Below are 17,962 nucleotides of genomic sequence, written 5' to 3'. Positions count from 1 at the left end.
CAATCCTCAGCCGGGGGCCAACCACAAGACTACGATGCCTGCCAATGATGTTAGAGCAGAAGAGGCAATGGAAGCCGGTACCTGAGTGTGGGATTGATCCTCCACATTTTGGGAGGCATAAGAACTTCTGTAAGTGCCGGCGCAAGGCTGGGGGGGGAGTCCTGTGCGAGACAAGGAGGATTACGCGATGGGTGTCCCAAACAAACTTTGTTAAAACACAAAACAATTCCTGGCACTCCACACAAAACCAACAGCTGCGCACAAAGCAACAACCAAAAACACTCACACAACAACCAGCACATGGGTTACTGATGGGTATGGAGAAAAATTAGTAACGCGGTGGGCAGCAGTGGTTAACGTGTTGGAATTGATGCGATGCCCGTGTTAAAGTTGACCCAGCAGCCGTTTTATTGTCAGTGCTTAAACTCGGCATAGGGCGTGAGTTTTCTCCTGGAACACCAAAGTGGGACTCGGCAATGTTCCTCTCACTGTTTTTATTTAATTCCGTGATGCGTTACAGCGCATCACGGAACTCGTACGAACCGACGTAGACATCTGCGCGGGATACACCCAATGCAGCTGTACCATCCGACAGGTGTGGCACGGAGTAACCCTTAGCTAAAGGGGGCCTGCCGTCCCGTCCCTCTCACTGTTTCATGCGGAGTTATGCACAGTTGCAATGTGCTTTGTGAAGGCTTCGCCTCCGCCTCCAGAACAATGCACAATTTGCGTCGGTTACAAACGTAGCACTTAATGAATGAGCTCCCCTTTAGATTTGTGACACGTTCACAAGCCATCGAAAACTCTCCCTTCAAATAACGCCTTAATTTGTTAGTTCCATTGGAACCTTATCGCAGAGGAGTAATCATGTATTTTAATTAAACTGAGAGCTGAAGGCCTGCAGTACAGGCCTTTTGCCGCAAGTAAGCCACCGACTCACCCCTGCTCGAGTCTCTCCTCACTGGCAGCTCCGGGCGGTTACTACGGTGACTGGGGGATGAGCGGACCGCCTCGTACTCAGAGCGCCGCGACTCGCGGAAGCTAGAGGTGTCCCGTGCCGTGGAGAGGGCACTGCCCACTGCACGCGAGAGGCCACACGCATATACATGAGAAAAACGCATGCGAGCAAGTCGGGCAAAGACAACATCCACAGACTTCAACCGTCTCGTATGTGGCCGCATCTGTTTGCCGTGCTGTTGTGGCACATGCGCACGGCACAAAATGCAGACGTGGTCATATGCAACATGCACATGGTACAAGTGCGCGTGTGTTGGAACAAGTTTTGTTTTCAATTTCGCTTTAAGACTGACAGTGGCACACTAGGCAAGCAATGAGTAAGACGTGAAAATTTTATATAACGTGCCAGGTACATGCGGCGACTCGTGCGTGTGAGAATTGACAATTTGTAGCGTCATGTATGCTGTATGTCAAAGGTTCACTTGACTCCTGCAGGCACTAGAGCTACTACATTCAATTGCATAAATCATGAGCAATCAATTAAATTTTTACGTGTGTCTACATCTATGTAGATGTACCTATACGTTTGCATCTAAGGTGTGTAGGTTGTTTGGAGCGGTGGTGCAGCAGTTAGCGCGCTGCGCTACGAATCTGGCGACCCGAGTTTGATTCCCATTCATGGCCAACACCAGTGATGAATATCTGAACTGGTCCTGGGACTCCCCCAAGATCGACACCTCAAAAGAGTTCCTGGTGTGGTATATAAACATTGGCACTAGGGAGACAAAGGTGGCCGGGCATGGTGCTGGCCACCTGCCCCTTCATGTGCTATGCCAGCCTTCATTCACACACAGCTCTGTGTGTGTGTAGGTGTGTAAATGGGGAGTGGTGGAGCAGTGGTTATGGCTCTGCGCTACAAACCCGGTGACCCAAGTTCCATTCCCGCCTATGACCAATAACAGTAGACAATATATGAACTGATCTTAGGCCTTCCCAAGGTTGACGAGTTAAGTTTGTAGTCACAGTTAACATCAGTGGCAAGTAGTGCATAAACCTGTCCATGGCCTCCTTTAGGTCAGCTCAGCCTTAAATGAGTAGCTAGGTGCGGTGTTGAAACATCGCCATTGAGGAAACAAAGGTGGCTTGTCAGTGTTGGTCACCCACCCCCTCGTGCGTCGTGTTTGGCCTTCACAGTTGTTCGTGAACAACACTTGCCCCACGAGTCTGTACTGGCTTTACAAGGTTTCTTTGCCTTAGTACGTGTGCGCGTGTGCGCGTGTGCACGCGTAGTTGTGAGTGTGGGTGTGTGTGTCTTACCCGACTGGCTGCGGATGGCGGCGGTGGCACGCGTGGGAGATGCCGGCTGCGAGACGGCGCGCGGTTTATTCCGTTCCCTCTCCATGGTGCTGAGGACCAAGAAGTGCTGTTGACTCCAGCCATCCTGCAACACAGAGACATCAGCGCCAGGCAGCAGAGACATCAGCGTCATGCATCAGGGATATCAACATCAAACAACATGTATCAAGGTTGCTGTTTCAGTCAACGTATACACAAAGTAACAGACTATTTAGATAATAACAGGTTACTTTTTACACGGAGACCTCGACGTTTTGGCCAATCGACCTTCAATAAATACACCAAGGCGTGAAACATCCCAAATACAACAAGGCGTGCCAAAGAAGTTGTACATGCATACATACTTTTCGATTTAAAGCTTTCGTGACTGCAGGGATTCATATTCTTGGTTCTTTCGGTAAAGTCACGTAGAAGGAAAATAAAAAAAATTTAAAATATTTTTTTTATTTTATGATTTCCCTTCTACGTGACTTTACCGAAAGAACCAAGAAGATGCATACATACATTAACTCAACTCTTCCGAACTACTTTTAGTGTTTAGTTATTGATGTCCTTCCCCCACACTTCCGATTATCACGGTTGGCTACGTACGGTGCGAAAGATTTTCGCACCGTACGCTCCGTACTCAAAAGTGGAGTCCGAGCCAGATACTTGCGCAGCAACATCGTTTATGAGGGATGAGGGCAGCACTGCAAGGATGCTTCTGACTGCCAAACTGCCAATTTGCGATGCTTGATGGAGCGGCTCCGACTTCAATCACCAGGGCCAGCTCCACGCGTGAGCAGAGCAAGCTGGCGCCGTTTGTCGAGTCTCTCTTTAATTCCTTGCTCACAGTCATGCTCACGTCTAGCCACTTGGGGGTGCTGCAAGTGCAGTTGTCAGCTCAGCCGGAGCTGCTCGCAGATGTACCCGCGATTTGACTCCCAAAATCAAATTGTTTTAACATTGTAGTGGCTGCAAGGATTCAGTGAACCCCTTAACTTACAATAGATGCAAATGTCAGAAATAATCGATGCTGAAGTGTACGCTTAAATGCGTGAATTATGAGTTTGACGAGTTTAATCGACGAAACGATTCATTGTTACACACCTACTTAACGTAACAATTCCTTGCTCAAATCAGACGCATATGGTTCCATGATTCTTCTGCATTAACTAAATGCACTGAATGTATTATTTATTTCCGGTTAAGATAACAGCACAAAGACATAACACAGGAGACGGAGAATACAATGAAGAGAGTAAAAACTGGATGAAAAAAATGTTTATTATGAAATCGAATCATCCCAAATTGTTGGAGAATAATTTAATTGCAGGGAACTGGGCAGATGAATTGTTACATGCCAGCAGAATTCACTCAAGTGCAGAAATATTTGGAACCAGAGAGCAAGTGACACTGCCAAAAATCATGAGCTATATAAACACAAATTAAACGCAACTTTTGGGTAATGTATTCCATACGTTTCTAAATGTCCTGTTAAATATAAAAAAAAACTCACGAAAAATGCAGTTGTGCAATTTATATTAACAAATTAATCTCGAGTTGATAACATTTTTACATATTGAAGACCTATTTTATTTCACACAGCAACATCTGGAAGTGTGAAACCATGCCAGATTTTTAAAGTTAGGCAACACAACAGGAACAGCTGAATTCACGAACAATTAACTCTGGGTTATTAAAACTAACTCAACACATTAATCAACAGAAGAAGATGTGAGTGGTGGTGGTGGTGGTGCTGGTGGCGGTGTTGGTGGTAGTGGTGCTGGTAGTGCTGGCGGTGGTGGTAGTGGTGCTGGTGATGGTGGTGATGGTGGTGCTAGTGGTGATGGTGGTGCTGGTGGTGCTGGTGTTGCTGGCGGCGGTGATAGCGGTGATAGTGGTAATGGTGGTGCTGGTGGTGGTGGTGCTGGTGGTGGTGGTGCTGGTGGTGATGGTGGTGCTGGTGTTGCTGGTGGCGGTGATAGCGGTGATAGTGGTAATGGTGGTGCTGGTGGTGATGGTGCTGGTGGTGATGGTGCTGGTGGCGCTGGTGCGGGTGGAGGTGGTGGAGGTGGTTTCCATTCTCACAAAGGCAAAAGCTCTCCCCCGGGAAGACCGTAGGGAGGAAGTGGTGTAAACTGTGGGTCTCTGTGGGTGTCTGTGGGTCTCTGAGTATTGGTCTTTGTTGGTGTCTGTGAGTGAGTATGGGTCTCTGTGGATATCTATGAGTATAGGTCCTCTGTGGGTTTCTTTGACTGGGTCTCTTTGAGTATCGGTCTCTGTGGGTCTCTATGAGTTAAGGTATCTGAGTGTGGGTCTATGGGTCTCTGTGGGTATCTGAGTAGGGCTCTCTGTGGGTCTCTATAACTGAATCTCTAGGAGTATGGGTCTCTGTCGGTGTCTGTGAGTCTATGAGTATGGGTCTGGGTTTCTGTGGGTATCTATGAGTTTGGGCCTCTGAGTATGGGTCTTAATGAGTATGGGTCCTTGTAAGTCTCTATGAGTAAGTCTCTATCGGCCTCTGAGTATGGGTCTATAGGTCTCTATTATTTTTAAAATGTTGATACTCCTACTGATACACCTGCTATTATGGAGTGACTCATGCTGCCAGCTATGGCTGCAAAGTTTGGTCGTCCATGTTATGTATATTGTTTTATTGTTAAATTTGAATCACAGTTCCTAAGATCACTGTTACATTGTTTTTATAGCTTTATTTTGGTGATTTCGAAAACGTTTTGGTTTAGCTATATTTGTTTGTTGTAATACAGAGGTAGACTGATAACTTTAATCTAAATTGTCTTATGGTTGTTATTGCTTGACTTGCATCCCACTGGGATTTTTGCACACAACGTTGATATACGGTGCTTTTTCTGGAAGACTTTGCTGCTTTTTCCTGGATGTTTCTGTTGCGCGTAGTCACTTTAAGATGCTCCTTGTTCATGTTTTTGTTTGTTGCGGTTGCACCCGATTCAAGAGCCGCATGGCTCACAAGGGCTATACCTAATTAATGAAACTGAAAACTGAAAAAACCGACCTCAGCCTTAAAAGATAAACAAAAACATAACAAGCAACGCTTGGGGGTCGTGGCCCTTCTTCATAGCACACACAAATACAGAGGCACGCTGGCTTCCTTGAGAGGTAATGACCCCATGTACTTCTTTGTGACTTGGCAAACGTTTCAGCAAAAAAGACCCGCTTACATAAGCAACAAAAAAACAGACAAAATATTTTGCAATCACCCCCATTCTGCATAGTTAGAAACGGGACACGTTTTTATGGTCTAATTTACACATGTTTTGCGTTATGTGTTTGTTTTATCTGGGACATCCCTCTCCCCCCCCCCCGCGCCACCCATAACTACGTTCATTTTCACAGCAATAATCTTCTTGAAGGATACAGGAAGGGTCATACTTCATTTACGGAAATGTAACACAAAAGTTGGATAATTAAAGTTTAACAGCATAGATTTTTGTCGAAAACATATCCAAAGCATTCTCTTACACACACACCTGCATATTTCATCAGTTGTTTGCCAAATGATCTTGGGGACAACTGTGGCTGGACTTCAGCGCAACGTTAATGCAGCCACAAATAAGATGTCACAGGATTCTGTTGCGAACTCACCTACGTAGAAGACATAAATGAGTCTAAATGGGTAGGTGGTGGTAGTATTCTAACGTAATAATACGAGGTCTGTTACTTGCAGCCATCACCAATTTGATTAAATCCAGTGTGTGGGTACTCTCACCTCTTCAAATAAATCTAGCCAGTGTGAAAGAGTTAAAATCCCCTCTAGAGCTCCCTCGACTGGAAGCCCAACAGCAGTGGCCTGAGCTAACAATAACAAGGTTGCACCTTTACCTTTGAACTGCTAAACCACCTGGTTCCACCAGCACACAGGGATTATTGTGTCCATCCGTCGTGCTTCAAAAAATGGGAGGGGTGGGGCTGGGTGGAGAGGGGAGGGTGGGGAGGGGCTCGGTAGGGATGGTGGGGCTGGGTGGGGGGTGGGAGGGGTGGGGCTGGGTGGGGAGGGGCTGGTCACCCCGTGGCGCCCATATAAAACTCAACGTTTAACCTTCTCACGCCGGAATGTGCTGTACCACGCAATGACTTAGCTTTGCCGTTGGTGCCTCAATATGGCTTCCGCTGACCAATCAGAGTTGCATGTGCCATGGGGTTTGAACGAAGCTACCGGCATAACCGATTTCTGACTTTCAGAATCTGGATTTCACTCGGAAAATTATTATGTTATATAAACAATTAACGCTACTTTACATTTAGGTACAGTTTTTTTTCTTCCTGCTTGTTCACTAAGCTGGTGTCTCGATTTTTTGTATCACTAAAACTTACTCTTGAATGGCTCTCCGATAGGTTTTCGGGTTATAGTGCATGTTGTTTGGCATGATATCTGACATTTTGCTGTGCATGCTGGGAGTTTTTTTCTGTAACTGAACCAATTCAGTTCCTTAAGAAGCTTCCAGCAACGCAGAAAAACAACATCATGGTGTTCAACATCCGGTATAATCTGAAAACACATCGGAGAGCCATATAGCACAATCGTGAAAGCCTACAGACAATAGTTGTACTGTTATATGATTCTCGGGTCAAGGGTCAGCATATTTCAGGCAAGAATCGGTCACACACCATGCAAGTACAGGCTACCACGATCCAATCTCATGGCCAAAGTAAGCACTGTAAATATGCGGATCACATCATAAACAAACTGCATTCAGCTGAATGAGCTCGAAGGCATAAAACTCCGGGTTAATGAGATTATCTTGTCTTCAGAGCCAAACCAATCAATGGCCCCATGGCTCGCTGGGACCGCGGGGGCATCCGAAAGCGTGCCTTCATGCTGCTCAACGCTACACTCTTTAGCCGCGGTGGCCTCTGTGTTGAAGGCGAGAAACACGAGACACGAGATAATCTACATCCACCAGCTGAGCGGGGACGAATCCAGAGGGGCTGCTGCTGCTGCATGCACCAGTAGGACAGCCCGTGAACCGATGCGATGTTGACACGGCGTACTCATTAGCGGGATTTGAGCTATTAAGCAGCCCCACCGCGTAGCCCAACCTCCCAGCGTGGGTTTAAACTGTGCAGATGATGATTGGTGGGGGCTACTCGACAGGCTTGGGAGCAAATTGTTGTACATCGGGGTTTTGAGGTGGGTTGATGGAGGTGAGAAGGTGCGGTGTTGAGGGACTCAACGTGGGGGGGGGGGGGGGCTCATCCTCACTCTATGCAAATCGAAGCCATTAAGCCGTCCCTATTTCATATTAAACAACTCTTTGCTTCCCAAGCAGAATGAATGCAATGTCGTAGATTGTTATTTTACCATGTTGCATACACATTGCACAAGAAGAGAAATTATCATTTAATCATCGCGACATACAATCTGTGCCTATGTGTAATCCAAAGCGATAAAATATATTGCCTTTTTACGATTGCTGTTGTCCTTGCAATCGTGAGATATGTTCATCGGTCTGAAATAATTATTTAGAAACGATCCTTAACGGTAATTGCATTATTTGATAATTCCACATGGTGTTGTGAATGCTTTGCCAATAATGCAAGCCTTTGTGTTTTATTCCGTATAGATTGTGTTTGACAGCGGATAATTCTTATGAGGCACTGTAGCGGATTTCCACACACGTACTAATTGAAGCGATGCCAGATTTGACAGGTCCCTAACAAAACTGAGCTAATGTAACACGTGGGGGTGATGAACATTCATCCGCGCTGGGGAAAAACAATCCCAAATGTTCTGCACATTTCAGTGGAAACGACTGTCAGAAACGGTGAAAGAAACGTCTGGTATTTATCTGGCTAAGCGTGTCCAATGCAGATGATCATAATAATTTCATTATTAGTTTGCAGCCCTTCGTCAATCCACTGCTGGAGGAAGACTTCCCCATGCTGCACGAGTAATGCTGCTTGTTTAACCATAATTCACCACGCTCATCAAGGGCGAGTTGGAGATTCAATCAGATAGTCACTTTCCATGGGATGTTAGCCATGGGCATGGAATCGAACGTGACTCGCCAGGGTCATAACGCAGTGCGATTCACCACTTCGCCACTGCTCCGTTCTGCAAATTAATCTCATATCGGCATGACCAAAAACTAGCCAACTGAATCTTCTTGGTTCTTTCGGTAAAGTTACGTAGAAGGGAAATAATAAAATAATAAAAATAAAACATAATAAAATAATTCTCACGACGTTTCGGCCACAACGCAAGCAGCCGTCCTCAGGTGAAGAACAGGTCTGTCGGGGAGACAGCGTCTGACAGACCTGGTCTTCACCTGAGGACGGCTGCTTGCGTTGTGGCCGAAACGTCGTGAGAATTATTTTATTGTTTTATTTTTATTATTTTATTATTTCCCTTCTACGTGACTTTACCAAAAGAACCAAGAAGATGAATCCCTGCAGTCACGAAAGCTTTAAACCGAAATTTACCCAACTGAAGTTGTGTAAGTTTGTCGTTGAGACTGCAGATTTATTCTCATAACGAATGGACCTATTTCATATATCCACCCACTGGGTATATTTTAACGAGTGAGTACAAAGACAAAAGCCCAGCAAAAACGCTATTAGGCAATGAGGAATATGAATAAGCACATTCATAGCAGGACCCTGGCCAATATAGCAGGGTAGTGGAGCGTTGCATCCGTCCCCCAGCAGTTACGCGAATAGTCATGACTCGATTTTACCTCACCTAGTATGCAGGAGGTCGTGGGTTCATCCCAAACTCTCATGCCTGGATATATTTGGAATGTACATGTTCTTGCCATGGTCGGGTGCATTTTTCTGAAGACGGCTGTAATCTTGATTAAGTTTTCCATGAACTTGAAAAGAGGATAAATGCGTGCATTAATGTTAACAGAAGTCAGTTTGAACATTTGTTAAAATAAATAAAACCATCCTATGTTATTTGTTAAAATAAATACAACAATCTTATGTGTCCTAACTTTTGGGCCACATAGTATATAACATATGTGAATTGAAAAACACCAATCCCTATGCATGTATATCGATGCAAGCAGAGAGAGCTTAAGAAACAATACATTTCTAAGTATACTAGATTTGTGTTTCTATTTCATTTATACCTGATGTTGATTGCTTGTGTTGCAATCTAAACGTTGTATGCTAGTATTTAATTTATTATTTTCTCTTTATACGTGACTTTACCGAAAGAACCAAAGAGTAATTCCTGCAGTCACGAAAGCTCCAAATTAAGTTTATTAACCGATGACTCAACGCATCGTTCCACCTCATCTGTGCAGGTGCGGATCAAGGTGTTGTGCAATTAGTGATCGATTTACTCCAATGCGCTGGGTTATAGTGACAAAGGTAAAGGTGCAGCCCTGCAATTTCCTGCTCACACCACACCTGGTCAAAGGATCTCCACTACAGGCAGCTCTAGAGGGCACATGTCAAGAGTATTTGGCCTACTCTGCCATGCTATGTAATGGTAGATCAAGCAAATTGTCTTTATGCATTATCATAGGAAATGTAAGTCAACTTGAATAGACCAAACTGCTTGCAGATACTGTATTTACGCCATTTGACGTTTATAGAAAAAAATATATTCTGCACACATACCTACCACTCAGAAATGCATTACTCCTTCTCAATCAAGATGCATAATTATCCCGGTGTCAAGCAGAGGCACAGCACATGCAAGCTAATTTTGCAGAGAGAGGCTCCGGAAAGTACACCCCCCAGAACACTCGTTGCTTTTATAAACGCAGTGACTCAGTGTCAAGCCGCTGCAGCCCCCAACCCCGTCCACTCATTGCAGCCCAACTCCCCCCCCCCACTTCCACTTCTTTACTCCCTCCGCAATCCATCGCCCCCCCCCTCGCCTCCGCCATCCATCCCCCCCACCTCCGCCACTCCCTCTCTCCTTGCTCCTCTGGGCTGCACTGAGAATTTACACGCCGGAACGTTTCATCCAGGCCAAGTGAGGCAGAAGAGCTCCGTCGAGCACCCCGAGGCAATAAATCACACGAGCCGTTCATAATTTATGAACATATTAATTTCCCCTACCATAATTTAAGGATTGTTATGGATGTACTATAGATAATTGGAATGCCTTAGAACATTAATTAACCAGCAACTGCCAATTAAACATTGTTGTCCCTTTAGCCTCCCTTTTAATTTAAGCAGTAAACATTGCCATGGCTTTTTTCACCAACACTTGAGGTTGAATATCAATGGCAAAGTATGAGGGAATGTTTGAAAGTGCTCTTTGAATTATATCTTTATCGAGTTGCTAACCCTGGGCATGATGGATACAAATCCCAAAGCAGCTCAATAAAACCTCGACCCCTTATCCGACTAATTTCCCACAACATTTGCAATTTCCTTAAAATCAAGATCCTTCATAAATATTTTTTTATACGAGCTGAATACCCCTTACGATGTGAAGTGTGCATTAATAAGCCTCCACTGGTTTTAAGAGTAAACAAAAAGCATTCACATTTTCAATGCACCTATATACAGTAATAATAATGTTGATTCTATTTCTAGAGGAAAGCCTTACTCTCAGAACACTTTTACAGGTACATCCTGTATTTGGGATATTTTACTAATTGCATTTAAATAGTGGTTTTTTTATGTTGAAGAAACAGAGTACTTGGACAAAGTCATACGTAATAGCGGTAACACTCAACACTGCCATCTCCTGGGTCACCTCGCAGTCCGAGGCTATAACCCCTGGTAATGCTCAGTGGGGTCTCTAAGTTAGGAATTAACCAGGCTTACACCTGCTCAGCTTCTAAAATGAGACACGATTGGGCACATTCATGGTGACTTGTCCATGGGCAATATCGATCGCATTATATCAGCATATCAATACATTACGGTACATACACACGCAGTGATTTGAGTCGAGATAAGGAAAACGGTGCTGTCAGTGAAATGTGATTTGTTTTCTCTCCTGAATTAAGCGAGGCCATAAGCAATTAGGTGTCACTAAAACGATGTGAATATAGCAATAAAAATATCATTATTAAATGACCTCTGACAATAAAAATGATAATGCAAGGGGTACAACAACAAAAAAATGTAACACTCTTTCCAAACAATTTAATCTTCTAGTTTTTCAATGGGGTTCAAATAATGCTAAGCCTAATTCAATAACAGCCACCGTTTTAGAAACATAAACATGAAACGCAGTGGCTAGCGCATGCTTTACAGTCCTGGCAGTGTCATTAATCTCAGAGAGCACGACCGCATGGCATCTCCGCAGTAATGCACGATGATACGTATCGGCATTTAATTAAGGGCAGCGCTGCCACTGCTTTGGCTCCTGGAGAGAGGCCGTCTTGGGGTTCAAGGCATTGCTTCGTAAAATACATTTTGAAACTTCTACACCCGTTATGAACACAAGTGTGCATCCTCTCTAACATAGGACGTACGCGTGAAGCGCATGTGGACGAATGCACATGCGTATTTACGTGCGCTCGCCATCACCGGCAAACTTTAGACACGCGGAACACATTCACCACAAAGACAAAGGTCCCCTTTATAGCCTGCACAAGCTGTTGGGGCAAGCGCTGTTAACGAGCACCTACAACGGACAGCATGGCACACGAGGGGATGGTGTGACAAGCACCAAGCCTGGCCACCTTTTTTAAACACCACACCAGGTACTCATTGAAGGTTGTATTGACCGAGAGGAGGCCCAGGACCGGTTTAGATAATCACCACTGATGATAGCCGTGGCTGGAAATCGAACTCAGGCTGCCGGGTTCATAGTACAGTGTGCTAACCACTACGCTATTGCTCCAACCACACGCACATATATGCACACAACAGTGGTAGGTGTGTATACAGATAAGTGTCTCCAGAAACCAGAGTACACACTGACACACATACACAAGGCGCATGTCATCTCAACCCTAACCAGACCCTGCTTAATCAATCAGTCACATAACCCTACCCCCACCGCACGCCAAAGTAAGATTAAGCTGCGACCTTGAATTGTAGAATCTATAATCTGCTTCCATGCCGGGCGACTTTACGCTTATTAAGTTGTCCAAGTGAAGCACAGATACACGGAATCTTCTTCGAACACTACTCGCCAGCTCTGCACAGAGCCCCGGGTCTGAGGGTGACATTATATTCCATCGTTCTGCCGATATAAATGTCACGATGCTCCCTGTCTATCACGGTGCACTGTACCTGTGCCAGTGTTTTTGGGGTCAAACTAAGCAACCACAAAAAGTGATTCTCCCCCCCCCCATCACCACTGTTTACCTAAGAGGTTGCCTTGGGCAAAAAGCTTTTGGCCCCTTGTGTTTCTGGAACATTCTGTGCCATCAAGGCCTCCAGTGAGTGGCTCAGGGTCAGTGGCTTAGTGAAGTTCACTGTGGCGGGTTATTAATTACTTGGCGTAGTGAGATGGCCCATGTTGGGATTAAGATAGGGGTGCAATGATCTCTCCCCTACACCTCAGTGAGTTGATGATTTGTCAAAACTGAGAGTATTGGTTAAATTAAAGTAGCTTTTTTGTTACGCTGCGGTGAGTGTTAGCACCTCTGGTGGATGCAGAGGTTATGAGAACCCATCACATACAAGATATGTATAAATACAAAAAAGTAAATTTTTACACGCACAATTCGATGCCTGTATTGCAAGACATTAATTGACAAATCACTTCAGCGTTACGCACGCTTAGTAAGGGCATTATGCCACTGTAGCACACAACCGAAAAATATTCTGCATCACTTTACAAACACTTGGCATAGAAGTATAAGAGTAATGTACTCAACCCGAAAGGTGTCAGTTTCAGTTTGTCGGAACATAGCCATACTTACTCGTTGATTCTTTCGGTAAAGTCACGTAGGTATAAAATAAAATAAACCACGACGTTTCGGGCGCAACACAAGCGTCCGCCATCAGGTGGGAAAGCCATACTGCATGAATATGCTGATGGCGCAGTGGTTAGCACGCTGCTCAAATAATCTGGCGACCTGGGTTCGATTCCTGGCAGTGGCGGCTGACATCTAAACTGGTTTAGGGCCTCCTTCTCTTCACCAAAATCCACACTGAACCAGCATGGTAAAGTATGGTCAAACATCTCTCATCCCTGACATGGCATGTGGTTGGATTCATCCCACAGTATAATGTCGTGAAATATTTCCATTGTTAACTGTGATGTGTCTATACTTCTTGGTGTATGGTATTTTTTTCTGCAATATTTTGCTGTCTTTTCTTGGATTTTCTGTTTGCACTCAGTCACATATTCACTTTAAGATGTTTTTTTGTTCATGTTTTTGTTTTTTGTTTGTTGCGGTTGCACCCGATTCAAGAGCCGAATGTCTCACAGGGCTATACCTAATAAATGAACTTGAACTTGATATGCAACCATATCCTTTAACATAAACATGTTAAGGAAACAAAACTGTACTGCCAGTAACAAATCCCTTAAGGTGATGTATCCTCCCCGCCGCACACCTGCACTACCAAAAAAAATTAACAAAATCGATAAGCATCACTCATCGCAGGAGTAGCACTTATGGCATTCAGGAAAATTTAATTCATCTGTATTTTTGTTTAAGTGAAGTTTAAAAGGCTGACCCTGTAAACGGGCATATTACAGCATTGAGACGCAGCACGTGCACGTACATTTGTATGGATTTCAGTTTCAATGCAGAGTCGCACACGCCAGTGTTTTTAAACGTTCACCGCAAAAGGTTCTCATTTTCCAGTCAACTAGAAGACCGATGACCAAATCACCTGGAACGTGCCCGACCTCATCAGATGTTTGGCAGCTTGGCAGAGGTTGTACCTCGACAGTGTTGAAATGGGTGAACATCATGCACGTCAGGTTTTTATGAGCGGCTATGGGCCTGTGCTATGTTGTGAGAAGCGGGGGGAAGTGCAGAAAAATCCACTGCTGTACTGTGCCTCTATGCTCCCAGGTCTGTGCTCCCTGCTTTGATAACCCGCACCGACCAACGTGGTGTTGTATGGTCAAATCAAGCTAACCTGGGAAATGTCCTCAGAGGATAATAATTTAAGGCTGAGCTGACCTATGGGAGTCCTTTGCACATGGTGTTGTTTCCAGGCCATGTCAAACATTCACTCAGCCCTTAACAGTCAGGTTAATTTAACCTAAAGGAAATCTAAAAAGGGATTCTCATTTCAAGTCTAGAAATCCAGCAGGAGGACCTTTCTCAAGCTTAAAATAATAATTTCCAGCCCTTGTCAATGCGCTGTTGAATGAAGGTTACCGCCACGTCAGTCAAAGAGATTTGTTTGCCCATATTTCGGCATGCTGCTCAATGTGGGCTAGTTGGGGTGGAGCTCAGGACCTGTTAAGATATCACTCGGCACCAAAGTTAGCTGTGGCCACGGATCTAAATCTGGTCGTCGGGTTAATCGCACAGTGCAGTAATCACTGCGCCATCCATCACTCCACCCTTAACTAGCTGAGAGGAGAGGCAGGAATGAGGCTATTCACGGTCCTGCCTGACTGGGCAGCAGATGGCTTGGCTGTCTAAAAGCCCTGCCCAAGGGAAACATTTGTTAAACTTCTTGTGAGAGTTTGACCACTCTGTGGAATTGGCGTATTTCTGGGAGAGAGAAAGACTTTCTCTGGCACGTACTGATCGACTCTCATTGTACGACCGGTAAAGCCGACACCGTCCACGCGCTGTCATGCTCGGTTCTACTCAGGTAGGCAAGAGCATCATGCCTGTAGAGGGTACAAATAAATTCAGTGCTGCTGTACTTTGGTTGCCAGTGCTGCGTGCATTAACGTTTCTGTCTCCAGTTTTTGTTTCTGAACCATAAATTATGTATGTACTGTATGTTTAACTTATTTCGCGCCGTACGTAGCCAACTGTGCTAATCGGAGGTGCAAGAGGAAGGTGGAGGAACGGTGACATTTTACAGCCTCCCGTTAAAGTTTTGATATCCAGTCCAGATCTTTGGAACATGCTTCGTGAATTTCAGAGATATTTCCAGATAATTATCGTTTTCGGAACCAATAAATGTAGCATTGTGGTTTTTGCATTGTTTTATTTATCTATTCCCAGCGACGGCTAAGATCAGCGGCGAGTGATAACTGGCCTTCCACTCTTCACCAATCCACACTGATTAGCGTGGTGAAGTATTGTCAGGTACAAATCGCCTTGACAAACGTGAGTGGGGGGGGCCTTGATCCATCAGAAAAATTAAAAAGGGCTGTAAATTGTTCTCTTTTGTAAAGCTTTCACTTTCTTGACTGGTCCACTTCACGATGTTATACTTGCTATTTTTATAATTAACTGTCACTTATTTTTATTATTATATTATTTAAACATGTCAGCGCCATATTATCTCATCAATAAAACGGAACCACAACACATCGCGTGGGTGATTTGCCATATTGTTAGTAATGGAGAAATTTGTACATTTTCAATAATTAGGTGAAAGAAATATTTTCCCACACGTGAATCTGGTCCTTGATCCTCTTCATAATTTGTGTTGCCAAATCTAACAATGGCAAATACCTACGCCCAGATCTGCATTGATCAATGTGAACAACAATGGGAAGTTACTCCCCAGTAAACACGCCAACGTTGGACCTACGTTGGCATGTGGCTGGAACTGATTGGACCAACATTGGCCCAGCATTGCTCCAATATTCCATATTTTATATGGTCAGCTGTGGATGAGGCCATCTCTTCAGTACTGCAGGCATACTGATGGGGTAGTGGGGGTATAAAAAAGTGCTGTTCACCCCACCCTTGCCCGAGTGACTCTTACCCGAGCACGATCTGTTATGAGTCTTCGGATGCTTTCAGATCAGGTCATGTATAGCATATACCTCCACCACACTGCTCAGTTGTGTCTGGGGTCAAGGGCCATCAACCCTTGAACACTACTCTCAATTGCTACAAGAAACAAAGCCAATCCTCGAAAGGATCAATATGGAAACGACATATGTTTACCCACCAACTATGAGACAAGGAACTGCTAAATATTGAGGTCAACATCCGTGGCCTGAGATGCAACATCGGAGAACTCGCCAACTTGTGCAAGGAGAAGGAAGCCATTGTTGTCATGGTGGTGGAAACATTCCTGGACCCATCTGTTCAAGAGAGAGCAGACTGCATTGCAATACCTGGTTACACCATGTGTTGCCAAAGAGATAGAGCTGCCTCATCCAGAGGTGGGATTGCAGTGTACTGCCTACGAGGAATTGACATTAATCATGACATGGAACTGATGTGGCTCACAGTCAACTTATGTTCCCAGAAGCTATTCATCGGAGCCGTGTACAGACCACCCAGTGCTACCAATGACATATTTAACTACCTGGACAGCTCCATAGCATTACACATCAAACGCTATCAAAAATGATAGCGTTTGATGTACATTCCATCATGCTGGTGGGAGACTTCAATGTCCATCATGAAGACCGGCTAGGTAACCGAATAACAGACTCAGCTGGCCACCAAGTGTTATAGCTTGAAAGCTGCTTGGGCCTTCAACAGATGGTTGAATTTCCAATAAGAGGTGACCAAATCCTGAACCTTGTCATTACTGACTTTCCTCTCATATCTGCAATGCTTGCCAACCTGGGCACCTCAGGCCATAACCCAGTCCTGGTAAAGCTTGATGTCCATGCGCAGAAAAATAAGCCCTACAAGAGGAAAGTGTGGCAATACAACAAAGCCAACTACTGCTGAAGGAGAGGCTTCATCGCATCTACAGACTGGTCAAGAGTCTTCTCGGTGATAGACCCTGAGAAGACGTGTAGCGAGGTCACCGACATCATCTGTAATGCTATGGAGCTGCTATACATCCCCAGCAAAATTGTCACCAAAAAGCCCGGACATAAGGCATGGTTTGACGAGAAGTGCAGGAGAGCTACAAGGAAGAAGCGATGCCTCTTCCGCCAACTCAAGAAAAACAACACTGCCGTCAACAAGCTGAAATTTTCCCAAGCAAGACACTTCTAGAACCTGGCTGAGAAGCAGGCTAGAAGGAACTACGACATCAAACTCAAGGAGCTTATTGATAGAACCTTAACCAGAAAGAAATGGTAGAGGCTCATCAACTCCCTCTCTGGAAGAGCTGCAAACTCTGACATCCCCCTGTCATTGTGCACATGGATGTTGTCCATATCACAGCACGGGATAAAGTAGAAGTGTTCTGTGAGATTTTTGCAAAGAAATGCCGTCTCCAAGATGAAAAAGATCTGGCCCCATACATTGAACAAAGCACCACCTGCTCAATTAAGAACATCACCTGCAAGCCCAAAGACATCAACAGGCTCCTAAAGCGACTCATGCCCGAGAAAGCCACCGGCCCAGATCTAATCCCCACCAGAGTTCTCAAGGAATGCAGTGCTGAACTTGCAAGCCCTCTGTGTCGCCTCTTCCACTGCTGCTTCTCAAGTGTAGTATTCCAAAACCAATAGAAGCTGGCCTCAGTAATCCAAATACACAAGGACTCTAAAGCCAACCCATCAAAGAATCACCCCATATCCCTGCTCAGCATCATTAGCAAGGTTATGCAGGGAGCAGTAAGCAAACAACTTCAAAGGTGCATGCTGAATAACAACCTGATCTCCTGCAGACAGTTTGGATTCAGAACAGGTCACAGCACAGCGGACCTTCTGAATATCTTCTCTCAGAGGTGGAACACCTCACTGGACAAG

At 44.9% G+C, this 17,962-nt stretch overlaps 1 protein-coding gene across 3 annotated transcripts in view; it reads right to left on the bottom strand.

Moving 5' to 3' along the window:
* The window catches only part of LOC144724566 (catenin delta-2-like), a 279,333-nt gene that overhangs the window by 9,936 nt on the left and 251,435 nt on the right, over positions 1 to 17,962 (bottom strand). For all 3 annotated transcript variants that reach the window (XM_078603836.1, XM_078603837.1, XM_078603839.1), the window contains 3 exons: positions 2,275 to 2,398; positions 941 to 1,078; positions 82 to 161 (listed from right to left, as the gene is read on the bottom strand). In XM_078603836.1, coding sequence (XP_078459962.1) covers positions 82 to 161; positions 941 to 1,078; positions 2,275 to 2,398 — 342 coding nt within the window. The remainder of the gene's footprint in view (positions 1 to 81; positions 162 to 940; positions 1,079 to 2,274; positions 2,399 to 17,962) is intronic.

The sequence above is a fragment of the Lampetra planeri genome, chromosome 21 (genome assembly GCF_965212315.1).
Source record: "Lampetra planeri chromosome 21, kcLamPlan1.2.h2, whole genome shotgun sequence".
NCBI lineage: Eukaryota > Metazoa > Chordata > Hyperoartia > Petromyzontiformes > Petromyzontidae > Lampetra > Lampetra planeri.
The sequence above is the reverse complement of the archived record's forward strand: the minus strand, read 5'-3'. Positions and strand labels throughout refer to the sequence as shown.